This window comes from Thunnus thynnus, chromosome 3, assembly GCF_963924715.1.
Source record: "Thunnus thynnus chromosome 3, fThuThy2.1, whole genome shotgun sequence".
Classification (NCBI taxonomy): Eukaryota; Metazoa; Chordata; class Actinopteri; order Scombriformes; family Scombridae; genus Thunnus; species Thunnus thynnus.
This window is the reverse complement of record NC_089519.1, coordinates 37,380,395-37,397,691: the sequence shown is the minus strand read 5'-3', so window position 1 is coordinate 37,397,691 and position 17,297 is coordinate 37,380,395. Positions and strand designations below refer to the sequence as shown.

Sequence of the window (17,297 nt, the reverse complement as noted above, 5' to 3'; positions counted from 1 at the left end):
CTGACCTCTGCTGGACACGGGGGGAAACACATACAACTTGTGCAAACCTCAGTGACTCATACTGATGAGGATGTTGTGATAAGGAGATTGTGAATTGAATAAAGAGATAGTCAGCACATGTAAAATGATTGTAATGTGGTGTAAATATTGTAATTTTTGTATGTTTATGTCACATTTATGAGAATGTCACTATTTATGATGTCCTCAATTTAACTAATATACTTTTGGTAATGATGTGATGATATGTTATCACCATTTTTAAGTAGAAAAGTTTAAACAAAGACAAATCCTATATGCACCACATTTGTGTCAAACCTGTTACAATGTGTTTTGCATTGTCTCTGACAAATAAATAAATAAATAAATTTGGGAGGAAGACACTGATAGCAAAATAAAACACTTCTACAAACAGTTTCTTCTTCAGCACATGATTTAACTGCAGTGATACTGTATAGCAGAGTAGTTTCATTCACCACAAAATGTCTTTTTATTCACTTCAGCATCTGTTTTAGTCTCTGACATACATCAACATTTTCTGTCTTTAAGGAATGATGTTGAGGACTCAATGCTGGACTAAGTCACATGTTTAAAACAACCTGTCATGAACTTGTTAGAAAACCTTTTTATAATTAATGTTATCTGTTAATTATGGTATTTAAACACAGACCAGCCATCCAACGTGCTTTACATAAAACATCAAAAATAAAATAATGAGAGAATAAAGTAAAATAGTAGACTTTGAAAATTTATAAATATTATAATCAATGTAGATTTTAAAAACAGTTAATCAATTCCAATTCAATACAACTGAATCATTTTTTTAAAAATAAAATAATGAGAGAACCGACAGAATCAGACTGTTTCCCAAACGGTGTTTGAAAAGACATAGAAAATGTTATTATTAGCAGCCATGTACTGTGTTGCGTGTTTGATTGATTTAAATTAGTATTAGCAGCACAAACGTGTGCATGAGCTAATTTTGACAAGTAGAAAAAAATATGATTAGGAAAAAAACCTATTCAGTAATAACTATAAGTATAACATTACAGGTTGTGTTTTGTGTGTTTAGTGGTGAAATGGGAATGTCCAGTCATGTGTCACATGATATGATGATGATTTGGATAATGATCAGTAGAAATCACATTGATGTAGTCTATAAACTAATTTAGTGTAAATAAACATTTTATGAATGTTTACAGGATATGATGACTGATTATTAAGTATGTAGAATATAATTGTGTTTATTGATTTGACCCATATTGTTTCCAGACAACATTAGAAGGAGAAATATTTCTACATGAACATTGTAAAAACTCCTTCTATGTGTTTGCATGTGTTCATTTTCAGGTGTTTTTAGCATAAAGAGCTGCTATTTGACAGCTGATACAAAACAATATTTAAAGATTATTTTACAGTCATAAAAGAAGTCTGCTGAGATGTGATGTTGCTTCATTACTTGAGTCAATAGTTTCTTTCTTCTTTCATGTTAAGAAACAAACATCCAGATGTCTTTCTCAGAGTGTTGCTGCATCCTCCTGCAGCTCAGACAACCAAGGTGGATAACCAATCAAGAGGCTGGATCTAAAGACAAGACTGAGCAAAAAACACACAACAAGACTCTTCTTTTTAAAAGTTTAATACAGTTTGAATTGTTGGGTTATCAACAATTTCTACATGATATAGAAATGTATTAATACATCAGCATGTTAGTATACTTCAAATAAAATATGTTAATTTCACTTGAGTAGACCATTCTCTCTCATTTACCAAATAAATATCTGTATTCATTTGTTGTGAAGGAACATGGTTGTTTACTGATACTGACCCTGTTCAGCTGTAAAATGGTTTAATGACTCAGCTTCTTTATGTTATCAAAATGTGTCTGTTATCATAATTAAAGGTGAAAAAAGTCACTATCACTAATAATATTGATAGAGATCAATAGAATTATACCCACAGCCAAGTAACTTACAAACCAAACTTAAAACTTAAAGACACTAAAATAATTGTATATCAGTACAATTGCATCCATAGACCAGTAATTTACATACTAACAGTAATATTAACTTATCACTACATCACTGAGTATAACAGATACCAGTAAACATCTATTTACACTAATACACTAATAACTCCATCCTTTATAACAGAGACACAAACTCTACTCTTCCTGTTCATGTTCTAACCTTGAAGCTAAATGACACACAGTGAAATATTCAACCTCAGGACATCATGACTGTTATGGCTGCATCATTACATCTAATGAAATAAATCTTGATATATTTTACATCACAGCAGATACATTTCCCTAAAATTCAGTCTTGATACAGATTTGGTATCTTTGTAAACTTTGGGATGTTCACTAGACCTTAAAGCTCTGTTGGTTTGAACAGAGTTTCTCTTCACATGTGTTTCTCATGATGGATCCATCACCACTGAAGAGATTAATGAATGAATGTTGGGAGCATGTTGAAGCAGTAAACATCCTCCCAAAGTAAAAGGTAAAAATCCATCAAAAAACAACAACAAATCCTATAATAAATTTTAAAGGAATGAACACATTAATTATATCTTGATTAAATCAGGTTTATACTGAATATTACCACTGAATATGTACATTTGTTACCATGGATGAAAGTGAAACTTTTAAAAATGTATCAGTTAATCATTGTTTGGTGTGTTTTTATGTTTCTAATCCATTTCCATGTAAGTATTGACTGCTGTGTCTGTATTGTAGTATAAATACTTTGTCCGGTGTTTATTTACACAGTGGACTCAAATGTACAGATTGATTTAATATATATATACTGTACATTACTGGCAATGCTTCATTGCTTAATAAATTGCTAATCATAAAAAAACAGATCAGGCAGTTTGATTGACAGGACAGATGATCAGAGGGGCGGAGTTTTTACCACCATAATTATTACAGGGACTGAAGTATGGGTAGAGTTTCTCAGTGAAGGAGCAGCCAGTAAAGGAGTAGATAAGAGCTGCAGCATCTACGTCATAAAAGGAGACCAGACCCTCCTCATAATCCACAAACACCCCCACCTTCTGAGGCTGAGACTGCAGAGAGAGATGAACTGGTTGCCCAGCAAAGGCTTTGTACTCATTTCCATTTCTCAACCATATAGTCCAGTAACCATTCTGAGGACTTAGTGTGATTAGTCGCTTCCTGTTGATCGACTCTCTGGCCACTCCTAAATTCCACTCAGTCTTCCCTTTAACCTGAACCTCAAAGTAAAATCTGCCTGAAGAGAAACTCTGCTTTCCTAAAACACAGCAACAATCAGAAAATCTCTCTGGGTTGTCTGGGAGATTCTTCTTCACATCACCATGATTTACTTGTTTTCCATCATCAGACAGGATGAGATGAGGATTTGCTGTATCAGGATCAAGAGTCACATCCACTGCACACTGCTGGACCCTCTTCAGCTCAGCCTCATCAAACAGCTTCTTCATCTCTTTACTGAGCGTCTCCTCCAGCTGAGTCACAGTTCTCACCACAGTCCCCTCATATGATGGTGGACGGACGCTGACCTCTGTCCAGTCTTTGGTGGGTGGAGCAGCTTTCAGGGACGGGAAGTTTTGGAGGAGGTGGAGGTGGTCTTCAGAGTGTGAGAGCTGCTTCACCTCAGAGCTTCTCTTCATCAGCTCAGAGATTTCCTGTTCCAGCTCTTTGATGAAGTCTTCAGCCTGTTTCTCTGTCGTTCTTTGCTTCTCTTCAATCGTCTCAATGAGCTCATTCAGGCTTCTCTCAACAGACTTCATCAAAGCGGTGAAGACCTGAACACCTTCTGCTTTCTCTTTGTCTGCATCTTTCTTACTGAGGTCAACCGAGTGTTCGATCTCTTGAATCTTCAGTCGTCTCTTCTGGATCATCTGCTGAATTTCAGTGTTTTTCTTCCCCAGCTCTGCCTTCTGTCTTTCATATTCTTCTTCCAGAGGAACAACATCATGTGTCTTGTGGTCAGAATAGGCGCAGAGCACGCAGACAATTTTCTGGTCGGTCTTACAGAACAGCTCCAGAGGTTTATTGTGCTTCATACACATCCTGTCTTCCAGGTTCTCCACAGGGTCCATCAGCTGATGTCTTTTGTCATGTGAAACTTTCACAGGAGGCTCCTGGTGAGTTGGAACTAACCAAATTATAACTAAAGAAAAAGGAACAGACATCACTTATTGTAATGATATTACATGCTAACAACACAAATTAGAAACATATTTGGCTCTAAACAGACAGTATACTGTGGCAGACGATCTAACCACAGTAACTGATAATAACCTGAGAAAGACGTTGACAATGTTCAGACTGAGTGATCATAGTCTGGCAATAGAGAAGGTCAGACACAGAGAGACCTGGCTGTCCAGAGAGAACAGACTCTGCTGTCATTGTTATGAAGGAGCTGTAAAGACAGAATTACACTTTCTATCAGAAAACCAAAACTACAGAAATATTAGGGAGGATTATTTCCAAAATTCGAAAAAAAGTTGTCCCAACTTCCAAAGTCTGACAGAAAGGGAGAAATAAGCCTTGATTCTGGAGGAAAAGAAGAATGTGCAGTGTTGGCTGCTAAATATGTCACTTCTTGCCACAACAAGTAGGACATAGACATTTATAAATATACTTCTAATTAATATATTCTACTTACCACCACCATCTCCTTTTGTTTTTTTATGTTGTTATTTATAGACTAATGGCTGATTTGAATTGATAATTACTATATCAGAGTGGAAGTGAAGACTTTTCCACTGACAGTGAAAGCAGATGTTTGTGTTAATCATGGTGGACAGATGAAGGTCGTCTGTGTGAATGTGGAAGTTCTTCAGTATTAAAACAAATAAATAACATGAATGTAATGTTTCTGTCTGACCTCTACAGTCTGGATGTGACAGATGGCATCTTGTGTGAACAAGTTAATATCTTGTTTGCATAAGATTGTTGCAGTTTCTGTCTTCCTGTGACTGACCTTCTGGTCCTGAGCTGCTGTCTGATAAACTCTGCAGCAGATCATTCCTGTTGATCTTCTTTAAAAGCTTCTTGGTCACCTTCGCAGCTCCAGGAAGTTGGTAGGTCTGCACCATCAGATCCACAGTGTCCCGTCTCTCTGCCTTCTCCAGCCGGGATGCTTTGATGGCTTGATGGTCTTCCAGGATATCAGGCTGCTCCAAAAACCATTTGAATTTCTTGAATTCCTCGTCTTTCAAATCCTCCAGAGTGTTCAACAGGTCCTCCTTCGTCTTCATTTCTCCCTGTTAAAATCACAGAATATTTTCAACATGAAGGACTTGCCATCTCCACAAACACTAGTTCACAGCCAGATTTTCGCCCCCATGGTCATTGTGTTTAAGTCTCTGATCCTGCCTGCTTCCCTTTTGGATTCTGCTGACTGACGACTTGTTCCCAACCTCTGCCTTCAATCAAAAACTTTTTAAACTTAAAACTTTTTAAACTTAAACTCAAAAACACTTTAAACTTGTCTGCTCTCTTGCTGAGTCTTGCTTTTGAGGCTTAGTTCTGATTTGTAAATTGGTATTGGGGCCTGGGGTTGGAAATGTTAGTTGTTTGTTAATTAATTATCAGAATTCTGTATTTTCTCTTTGTATGTAAAAGTCAATGAATAAAACTTTAAAATGTATTGCAAATGTAATTTACAAACAGTACAGAAAAATAATGAGCTGACAGATCTGAGCTAAGTGGAACACAAGTTTACCTGATTGCTCTTCCCACAATTCACTCACATTATGTTTCTTTTTTCTCTTTTTGTGACCAGAATGATATTTCCGCTTCATCCTCTCAATGAAGTTGAGACCTGCTTTGACACGAGGGAGAGATGAGGCCCTACGCAACTTGTGTAGTGAGCATGTAGGGCCAGCCGGCTCTGAAACAGAATTAATGATGTTAATGCCACAGGACTCAATAATCCACTGCAACATGTTGGTTAGCTTGTATGAAGTCTCTATAACAGTAAAGAGATAGAAGACTCACAGAGAAACAGGAGCTGTCTTTTTCCTGACTGAAGTCTTGTTGATGGTAGATTCTCCTGCAGACTGAGAGAACTGAATCTGTGGAGTCTTTATGAGCCGGTGAGCAGAGCTGAGAGACACAACATGAAGAACGATGAAGACCTCATTTTTTTCCCACCCGCATTCCGCCAAGACCTGCCCTACTCTGCCTCTGATTGGCGAGTACTCATTGCCTTCGTTGGTTAAGTTGGTTAGGTTTAGGCATGAGGAGTGAGATGGTTAGGGTTAGGCCGTATTCAGACAAAATCAGGCAGTGCGGCCCACTGCCACAGGGTTGGGCGGAGGCGTCAACTTTTGGAGAAATGCAACCCGATGTCAGTGTGGCTGAAGGCTGCGGTAGCCAATCACAGACTGATCAGAGCTGTAAACTATCACCTCTCATGGAGGTGTGTGGAGGTGGTTGTGCTCTACAACATAACCGCTGTGAAACAATCAGAAAATAACGTTTTATTGATGTGATTCACCGGCTTTCTCACTACCGGCGCTCACTCTCTTCATTCACACTCTAGCTCACTTGACCACAGCTGCTGTCTCTCTCTCTCTCTCTCTCTCTCTCTCTCTCTCTCTCTCTCTCTCTCTCCCTCTCTTTCTCTCCCTCTTTCTCTCTCTCGCTGGTGCTCTCAGCTCTCTCTCTCTCTCTTTTTTTTCTCATGTATTTTTTTGAAATGAGTCTGGAATCCGACAGCAGAGTCTAACTTTACTTTTAACATCATCAAACGAAGAGACATGTCCTCCCTTCCTCCTAGTAACGTCTTTGTCCTCCCTCAGGGCAGAGTTTAGTGTTTATTCACTAACAGTAGGCTACATGTAAATCATTCTAAAACATGTGTTCTTTTCTGATATAAATTTCCTTTAGAATGTTTATACCTGCAAACGTTAAATAGATATTTTTGAAACAATTAATCAACATAAAGAAACATTTGAGCTGTACAGCTGTGACGTTTCTACCTTTTGTGCGTTACTGTCAATTTCCAGTTATCACTTCAGACTAGCGTCCTTTCAAAATAAAGTACTACCATTGTAACTGTTGTTTGTAATTTGTAATGTCGGTATTGTCTTTTAGAATACATTTGAGTCATTTACAGTATATTTCAGTTATCTTTGATGTTTTGTATTATTTTAGTTGCGCTGTTCTGACGTACGTGAGAAGGGAGAAATGAGCAGGTAAAGATGTACATGTACTCCAGCTAAGATACATGCTAAATATCAACCTATTTAAGTGGTTGTGAAATGTTTAAGGACCCTTCAAGGACCAAGAATAATTCCCTTATTTGCAGAAAGCAGCCAACGAGGTAATTCATATTTTTGTCTTTATTTTACTTTGATGAGCTGGCACACACAAGCCACTTGTGTGTGCCTGTGTTTCGAGGGAATTACAACTATTGAGACGGGAAATATTAAGATAAAACTCAGAAGAAAAGACTTTGATGAATAAGATTTTACATCCAGTGTCCGACAAACTCATAAAAATCAAGCATCAACTTTATTGCTTTAATTTCTTAAGTCTGAAAATGGTTTGTTTTGTGGCGTTCATACTGTATATTCATGTTAACTCCAGCCATAATTGATTCAAAAGTACAATACAGTATATCTACACAGTGAGAATAAAAGTTAGGTTGTAAAAAAATATGCTGTTATTAAAGAATGATTCATAAGTCGCTGAAAAATATCAAAGTATGTCTGCAAGAATGATGAACCAACAACAGGTTGGAAGGCGGAAACAAAACTTGAAAATGAAATAAGGTTAAGAATGAGACAGGCTGTGGTTTGGGGTAATTTTAAGGCCACTGAGCATCAAACTCTGTTTCATGTACTTTCATGTACTACAACTCACACCTGTACTTCACCTTTCAGTTATAGTGTGAATCTCTAGTGTTATAACTTGATTGTCTCATCAGTGACTAGACATTATTAATTTGTGAGCTCCAACTGTTCATATGTTTCAGAATAAAAAAGTAATAAAAAGAAGAAGAAATAAAAAGTTACCTTATGATGCTGTAACCTCAGAAACCACAACAACTCAAACACACTGATCCAAAAGGATTTTCGTGTTAGAAAAGAATCTGAAGAATTCTGGTTCATTCATAATCTGCTCTTTAGCAACTGTGTCAAAATCGTACAATTTTGCAGAAATGTTTGCAAAATCATTAAGCAATATGTAACCAGGTGGTAAAATAATAATATTTATGGGAGATAAAAATCCATGCTGAAGAAGTTGTCCATTGTCGCTATCCAGCTGGGTATGCTCACGTTGGACAGCAGGGGGCGTGGTTTTGCCATTTGTTGCGGTATGCCTGCTGAGTGGACAGGTAATGCTGGGAAAATACAGGAAGTACAACATAACGCGCCACTTTTTGATGGGAATAGCTACTGGTCCAGGTCCTATTTGATGCACTTACTTAAAAGCCATATTTTGTGCAATTGTTTTGGTAGGATTGCAGATGTTGGTGGATTGAAAACCACACGTGCGGAGCACAGCTTGCTATCCGTGAATTTGGTAGGAAACAGTTTGATTATTTCTGTTTTGTATTTTTGTTTCTCAAATGTATGAGGCAAAATGAATGTTGCTTTCTTTGTGAACTGACAAGACTGCTAAATTTGATATATTAACGCTGATATGTTAGAGAATTTACATGGCAATTTGGTGAATGTTTTTGTGTTCCTCTGTTTATAGAGGTGCCACTGCCGTATTTGTGCTGTAGCTGTGACGTATTCGAGCCATATTTTTGTGCCACTTTTGTCACGATTTCTGTGACGTGTTTTCTGTACATGAAAAGTACTGAGTTTCGTTTTTTGTTTATCATTTATTTTTGGGGGTTAAATGTTGCTTTTATGAATTTGAAAGCCTGGCCTTTAGTGGAAGCCAAGATTCTTCTGTAAATTGCTCTCCATATTTGGATAACAAAATAAGGAAAATATCACAAATTTAGCATTTGAAGTTTTGTGCTCAATTTATCCCTGGCTTCAAATATAATGTGTCATGTCAACATGCTCCAGAGATTTTCAGAAAAATGCCTCTTATTGACACTTGATGCTGTTGCAGTTATTAGATCAGATTTGATTACATTACATAAAATTTAAAATCTTGTAAACCCAGATTATCTCCTCACATTTACCCTTCAAGTAGCTTTGAGGTAAAATTTTGACATTGTCCCTATTAACATCAACAATGATCAATAGAATTATACATACAGCCAAGTAATTTACACACCAAGTCAGTAAATCTTAAAGACACTAAAATATCTGTATATCAGTACAATTGCATCCATAGACCAATAATTTACATACTAACAGTAATATTAGCTTATCACTACATCACTTAGTATAACAGATACCAGTAAACATCTATTTTCACTTTTAAAAACTCCACCTTTTTAGCAGTGAGACATACTTTACTCTTTCTGATCATTTTCAAAGTTTGAAGCTAAATGGCATGTCTTCATGAATGTCTTCAGCCTTTTTCTCTGTCTTTCTTTGCTTCTCTTGTTACTGGACATGCTGCTGATGTGCTGCAGTAAACTTATTGTCTCATTTCTGGTTGCCGACTGTGTTACTGATAACATTTTTGCTGCTCTCAACTCAGTTAATTTTGATATGCTCCATTTCTGTGGATAATTACCTGCTTTACATTTTAACTTACACTAGTTCTGCTCTAGCACTCTTAGCTCTCTCCCATTAGTGTCTCTATCACTAATCCCACAGTTGTTAGCTATTTTAGCTCAGGAGTTAGCTGAGCAGCTGACTTAGCTTAGCAGTAAGTGATGGCTTCTCTCTCTCCCTCTCGCTCTCCTGCTCTCTCTTGCTCAGCATGTCATATGTTTAGCTATTCCTCTGCCTCCTTTAGCAATAATGGTACGTGTAATAAGTGTAATTTATTTGCTGTATTGGATGCAAGGCTCACTGAATTTTAGCTCCTACTCCCCCGGTAGTTCCTGAGCAGCCGGGAAGCCAGGGCGGCTGGGTGACTGTCCAAAGGAAGCATAGCCCTAAGCAGAAGCCCACGGTTCACCACCAACCAGTTCACGTTTAAAGCAGATTCTCCTCACTCAGTGACACACCCGCTAAGAAACCAACTCTGATTATTGACAGCTCCATAGTGAGAAATGTGAAGGTGGCAACACCAGCAACGATAGTCAAATGTATTCCTGGGGCCAGAGTGGGCGACATTGAATCAAATTTAAAACTTCTGGCTAAGGATAAACGTAAATATGGTACAGCTTTCCTGATTATGCCAATTGGCATTAAAATTAATACTGAGTCGGTGTGTACATTTGAAAAAGACAATGTCGGACTCCATAGTTTTCTCTGGGCCCCTGCCTAATCTGACCAATGACGGACCTCCTCTCATATCTAGAAATATGGCTGAGTTTATTAGTAGACCAAAAGCATGACAACCCAGAGTTGAGACCAGGAGGCAGAGCTGCAGTCCTACACGCTTCTCTGCGCTTCCATCAGAGCAGTTACCCACCCAAAACCACATAGAGACTGTGTCTGTCCCCTGACCACTTAAATCAATTAAATCTAAAGTAAACAGAAGAGGATTCACTCATAAAAATCTAATAAAAATTAACACCAACACTGCAATAGGACAACAAAATAGGAGATTAAATGTGGACTCTTAAACATTAGATCTCTTTCATCTAAAGCTGTTTTAGTAAACAATTTAATCTCAGATCATCATATTAGTTTATTTTGTCTCACTGAGACCTGGCTGTGTCATGAAGAATATGTCAGCCTAAATGAATCCACTCCCCCCAGTCATATTAATACTCATATTCCTTGAGACACTGGCCGAGGAGGAGGAGTTGCAGCCATTTTCAACTCAAGCCTAATCATCAACACTACAGATAAAGTAATTATAGTAGGTGATTTTGATATTCATGTGGACGTTGATAATGACAGTCTTAGCACTGCATTTATCTCATTATTAGACTCAATTGGCTTCTCTCAGAGTGTAAATAATCCCACTCACTGTCTGAACCACACCCTCGACCCTGTTCTGACATATGGCATCTAAATTGAATATTAAATAGTTTTTCCACAGAATCCTATTTTATCAGATCATTACTTAATAACTTTTGAATTCCTATTACTGGATTACACACCATTAGACAAAAATGTCTTCACTAGATGTCTCTCTGATAGTGTTGTAGATAAATTTAAGGAAGCAATTCCATCAGTACTGAATTCACTGCCATGTCTCAATACTACAGAGGACTTATGTTAACATTAGTCCCTCCAAAATTGATAATCTTGTTGATAGTACCGCAGGGTCATTGTGAATAACACTCGACTCCATCGGCCCTTTAAAAAGGAAGATAGCTCCATGGTATAACTCCCAAATCTGCAAATTAAAGCAAACATCAAAAAAAGATCATATTTCTCCCATTTTAGCTTCGCTGCATTGGCTTCCTGTAAAATTCAGAATAGAATTTAAAATCCTTCTCCTCACCTACAAAAGCCCTTAATGATCAGGCACCATCATATCTGAAAGAGCTCATAGTACACTATTACCCCACTAGAACACTGCGCTCCCAGTATGCAGCTTACTGGTGGTTCCTACAGTCTCCAAAAGTAGAATGGGAGGCAGAGCCTTCAGCTATCAGGTTCCTCTCTTGTGGAACCATCTCCCAGATTCGGTCTGGGGTGCAGACACCCTCTCTATGTTTAAGAGTAGGCTTAAAACTTTCCTTTTTGATAAAGCTTATAGTTAGGGCCGACCAGGCTCGCCCACCTAGAACCCAGTGCTGCTTGAGGTTTCTTCCCGTTAAAGGAGAGTTTTTCCTTGCCGTTGTCGCCAAGTGCTGCTCATGGAGAATTAAAGAGTACGGTCTAGACCTGCTCTATGTGAAAAGTGCCCTGAGATAACATCTGTTGTGATTTGGTGCTATATAAATAAAATTGAACTGAATTGGACAAAGCCACACACACATTTAAGAGAAAGTTTAAAGCCCCACTTTACGTACTCTTTGTTTCTGGCCAAGCACATGTGGTCTCAGCCAGCACATCGTCTGAGTTCCACCATTGTATCTTCCGAAGAGGCACAAGGTTAGTATTTGGTCTAATATTAATGCGAGGTTAGTTTCTTAAAGTAATTTATGAAACATTTTATTACTGTTTGGTTAACTAATTGAGTTAGCTTTAGCTTAATGCAAGCTAATGCCAAGGTATGGTGAGGTGGCTAATACATTGTTTGTTTTGTGTTTTGTACCCAGCTCTTACGTTGGTTTTGGGATTGTCATTAAACCTAAAATCATCAGTTCAAGTGTCAGACCATCTTTCGGTGGGGTATGTTACACTCATAATTATAAATTATTTCTGATAGCAACATTGAATCTAAATGCCCTACATAAATGATGCATGATCACTACAGTGCGGAGTTCATTGTGTTACATTAAGGCAAAAAGACACTGTACAGATTAACAGATTTTTAAGCCTGACGTACACACAGTGTGTCCTTGTACCTGAGAAAATGATCAGAAGACACATTTTGTCCTATTTACAGCACTGAATATCATAAAGTGTGTATTGACTCTACTGTAGGTTACAGTGACCTATTAAATTAAATATAGATTTGATAAAACTTTATGTACAATTTAAAAATATTTTTCATAATTATTTAATTTTAAGGGCTCACAAAAGTGTTTCTCTATAAAATAAAATATTCACAACCCAAATGAGAAACAATCAAAGGTCAGAAAGAAAACACCCTTAAGTATTATTAGGGCCTGAGCCCCAAAGGGGCGAAGACCCTATTGTATTTCATGTGTTTTTCTTTCTTTCTTCTTTATTATTCCGCCACTTTAACCCTTAATTTGACCCCTATTCTTAGTCCGTCTTCCGTACGTTTTTTGCCGCGTTTCAACTGCTGCACACTTTGTGCTATAAAATCCATTCAGCAGATGTGTGCTTGTATTTTTCTTAAATGTAACGTGTTTCAGCGATTTTATATAATTTTTTAAAACATTAAAATTTATAATGGCAGTCTATGGGATGAACCGTCCAACTGAGTTGGAACCTTGGTCACTTTGACACTCAACTGCTCAGAAGTCCCTTATCGCACAGACACCATTCAAACTGTAAAATCAAAGTTATCAGATTGTTTAGTGATATCTTTTGTAGTTTTTCAGCAATTTAAGCCCAAAGTCAGGGGTTTTGAAGACTTTGTCAGGTCTCACCAGTGTGTCATGTGATCAGGCACAGTGGATTCATTCTCATGTTAAACCAGTCTTGCTTTCACTAATGATGTACAAATCTCTGGGCTTCAAGCTCTAGTTTGAGACAAATATATTTTCATCATCAAAATGGAGATTTTTTCCTCCCGTTTTTGAGAATGTCTGTTGGCTCAGTGGTTTAGAACACTGTTCTCTGATCAGCTTTACCTTAGATGACAAGGTTGTGTGTTCGATACCTGCTCACTGCAGTGCTCCTCATAATATTGCTCTCATGTACAAAGTTGCTTCACATCTTTATCCTGTACCAGAATTCAATTCCTCTCTAGCTTACACTAACATTACTACCTAGAATATGGATTGATATGCTTGTTAAATATATCTTTTCCTGTGGTATACAGTATGTCTGAGTAGTCCAGTGGTTTAAGCTCATGTCACTACTGAACCCCTTTTAGATCCAAAGGTTGTGTGTTCGAGCCCTGCTGAGGGCAGAAGTCAGTAGAGTTGAAGGATGAAGGAGTCCAGGTGGTCTCAATCTGCTTGCTGAGTTGAACTGCTTTTTTGTCAATTTCATGCAATTGATAGAGTAAATAGCAGAATCTGGCCTGACATTTATGTGTGACATGTTAGCTCAGTGCATAGCATGTCTGTCTTACAAACATGAGGGTGTGGGTTCAATTCCACCCATTGCTAATTTTAATCTTGCTAGATTTTTCAATAGTGTTCAGCTTCCAGTTATGCAATCTAAATTCTCTTTCAGCAATCACACGCAATTTCTACAGAAATTGCATTTTCTAGTTTATTTTACAATAATTATAAGTCTTATATGTATAATCAGTAGTGGGGATGACCTATGAGGGGAAGGGAAAAAATGGAGTGAGGATGGCTGTTAAGTGATAAAGTACAGTAGAAAAATAAAATCAGAACTAAATTTTGTAGCTCTGTACTGCAGTTTTTCCTTTATTAGGGCCCGAGCACCTAGTGGTTCGCTCACACTCTCCATTCAAATATATGAGTATTTTTCTGTGTCCAGCTGCAGTTACTTATTGTCTCTACACACCTGACAGTACACATGTCAATCAAACTTTGACCAGGTCATGTGGGTTAAAAGTATTTACTTTTCTAAAAATAGACTTGATGAAAATTAGGAAGTGAATTTTTTTTACACATACACTTATCAAAGGTTTTCAAATTATTTATTGAAATCAAAGTGAATGGGCCCAAAACTTGCATAATTTTGATGAAACAGGGGATGAGCAAGACAGACATGTCTCACCCTGCAGAAAATTCTCATCCTCAATCATCACACACACTCAGACACACACCTTCAAACAATCAGAAACATCCTGAAGAATAGCAGCTACTAAAACTTTAAGTCCCTCAGAAGAACAAATGGTTATAACTTTAAGCGGTGTTCCAGTTCATTCCAGTAGTGAGGTGTTAGTGGAAACCAGTCTGCTCCAGTTCAGAGTTTGTATGAGGAACTTTTAAAGTCAACCTGCTCTGTGATCTGGTGTCATGGTTATCAGCTCTGAGCTCAACTAAAGATGTTAAATAACTCTGCAGTTTATACCAAGGCCCTATGACTGAAGACATGGATCTGCTGGTTATGACCTCTGACCTTTTCATATAACTCACAGTGATGAGTGCGATAACTGTCTGCTGTAATGAACCTAATGACACTGTGGTAGGAAACATCTAGAGTTTTCAGTGGCAGCAGCAGCAGCGTACAGGATATCTCCATAATCCAGTGTAGACAGTATGGTAGATTGAATAATTTGTTTTCTGCTTTGAAAAGAGAAACAAGCTCTGTTCTGGTTCAAGAATTCAATCTGAATTTTTTGTTTTCAGCGAGACGTTTGATGGATAGTTAGCCTAATAATCCTATCAGCAATAATTATTGGAAAATGGACAGTTGAACAAGAAAATAATTTTGAAAAAAATGTAAAATTGCATTAAGATAATGATCCAATAGGTGCAACAGCCCACCACAACAAGAACTAATGAACCAATGTATGCCTCAATTTTCTTCATCAGTGTTGTTGGAATATAATGGAGATATTGTTCTAAATGAATAGTGAATATATTTCAGCTTTAAAATAAAGGTGCCCAAAGTCAGATGATGTTAAAATAAATTTCCTCTGACTGTTTGTTTGACAACTGTGAGTTTAAAATAAAAAGTGTAACTTCCTATTTGAGAAGAACTATACATTTTGTGTTATATTATATATATATATATATATATATATATATATATATATATATATATATACATTATCAGCTGTACTCACCAGTGTTTGAATCAGTTGTTGAGTAAGAACAGAAGAATTCAGTTTTTTTCCCTTCGACAGAAACAGTTGTGTCGACTGCAGCTCCTCTGTGTTTCTGACTAACTTTAAGTTTCATTTGATGAATGTGACGTTGAAGCTTCTCTTTGCAGTGTTGCTCTTCCTCTTACTGCAGCTGGCTTGGCAGGTTTTGTTTCCTCCTTCAGGTTTGGACATGATTATAGTTACATAACTCTGGCACAAATGAGTTTAATCAACAGATAATTAGATAACTGTGAGTTTAAAATAAAAAGTGTAACTTGAGAAGAATTCTTAAACAGGAAGTTTTCTGAAGAAAAAAGTTTTTTTGTTAATTCTGGTTGTTTAAACACAGTAAATATTATCAGCTGTACTCACCAGTGTTTGAATCAGTTGTTGAGAAAGAACTGAAGAACTTGGTTTGATTTTTCTTCAGACAGAAACAGAAACAGTTGTGTCGACTGCAGCTCCTCTGTGTTTCTGACTAACTTTAAGTTTCATTTAAAGAAAATGACGTTGAAGCTTCTCTTTGTAGTGTTGCTCCACCTCTTACTGCAGCTTCTTTGGCAGGTTTTGTTTCCTCTGTCAGGTTTAGACATGATCACAGTTAAACACATCTGGCACAAATGAGTTTAATCATCAGGGAAACATTTAACTTCTGTTATCTTCTTTTTTCAGCAGTGTTATTTTATTGCAGCTCACAGAACAGTTTTCTCAAAAACAGATCAGGTCCTCTGCAGCTCTGAAAAAATCTGACTGTCAGTCCAAAGTTCAGCTCACTGTTTGTCTAGTAGTGTTTCAACCTTTTCATGCTGAATCAGATGAGGAAGTTGAGAGGTGTGTGCATTCTGTCCCTGCTTTTAACAATCTGTCCTCTCTGATGTGTGCTGTTATACTGACCTCTGCTGGACACAGAGGGGGAAACACATACAACTTGAACAAACCTCAGTGACTTTGAGAGGAAGACTCTGATAGTAAAATAAAACACCTCCCCAAACAGTTTCTTCTTCTGCACATGATTTAACTGCAGTGATACTGTAAAGCAGAGTAGTTTCATTCACCTAAAAATGTCTTTTCATTCACTTTACAGCATCTGTTTTAGTCTCTGACATACATCAACATTTTCTGTCTTTTAGGAATGAAGTTGAGGACTCAATGCTGGACTAAGTTACATGTTTAAAACAACCTGTCATGAACTTGTTAGAAAACCTTTTTATAATTAATGTTGTCTGGTAATTAATGTATTCAAACACAGACCAGCCATTCAAAGTGCTTTACATGAAACATCAAAAATAAAATAATGAGAATCAAAACACAAAAACATCAAAAGTAAAATAGTAGAAAATGTGAAAGAATATAATCAATACAGATTTAAAAACAAGTTGATCAATTACAATTCAATATAATGAAATCAAATTTTTGAGTTAGCAACAACTCTCACAGGATTTTACAAATATTTCTTACAACATTTCAACTCTAGCAAATAAAAATAAAAATAATAAAAATAAAATTAATATTATAGAATGATATGAAAACAGGCTGGAGCTGAATATTATTTCACTACCAGGATGTGTTCATTTTCAGGTGATTTTAGCATAAAGAGCTGCTATTTGACAGCTGACAGAAAACAATATTTAAAGATTATTTTACAGTCAGAAAAGAAGTCTGCTGAGATGTGATGTTGCTTCATTACTTGAGCCAATAGTTTCTTTCTTCTTTCATGTTAAGAAACAAACATCCAGATGTCTTTCTCAGAGTGTTGCTGCATCCTCCTGCAGCTCAGACAACC

General features: G+C 37.0%; 1 protein-coding gene across 1 annotated transcript; it reads right to left on the bottom strand.

Annotated features, from left to right (window-relative positions):
* Nucleotides 1-2,586: 2,586 nt before the first annotated feature.
* LOC137180503 (E3 ubiquitin-protein ligase TRIM21-like) lies at nucleotides 2,587-15,987 on the bottom strand. Its single transcript, XM_067585892.1, has 3 exons — nucleotides 15,887-15,987; nucleotides 4,974-5,256; nucleotides 2,587-4,157 (listed from the first exon to the last, which is right to left on the bottom strand). The coding sequence occupies exons 2-3, from the start codon at nucleotides 5,248-5,250 to the stop codon at nucleotides 2,866-2,868; spliced, it is 1,569 nt and encodes a 522-aa protein (XP_067441993.1). The 5' UTR covers nucleotides 5,251-5,256; nucleotides 15,887-15,987; the 3' UTR covers nucleotides 2,587-2,865.
* Nucleotides 15,988-17,297: the final 1,310 nt, after the last annotated feature.

Excerpts from the sequence above, each read along its gene's own strand:
- LOC137180503 (XM_067585892.1), bottom strand. The coding sequence starts at position 5,250 with ATGAAGACGAAGGAGGACCTGTTGAACACTCTGGAGGATTTGAAAGAC. Across the intron at positions 4,158-4,973 it reads CAGCAGCTCAGGACCAGAAG|TTATAATTTGGTTAGTTCCA; the intron begins GTCAGTCACAGG and ends CTTTTTCTTTAG.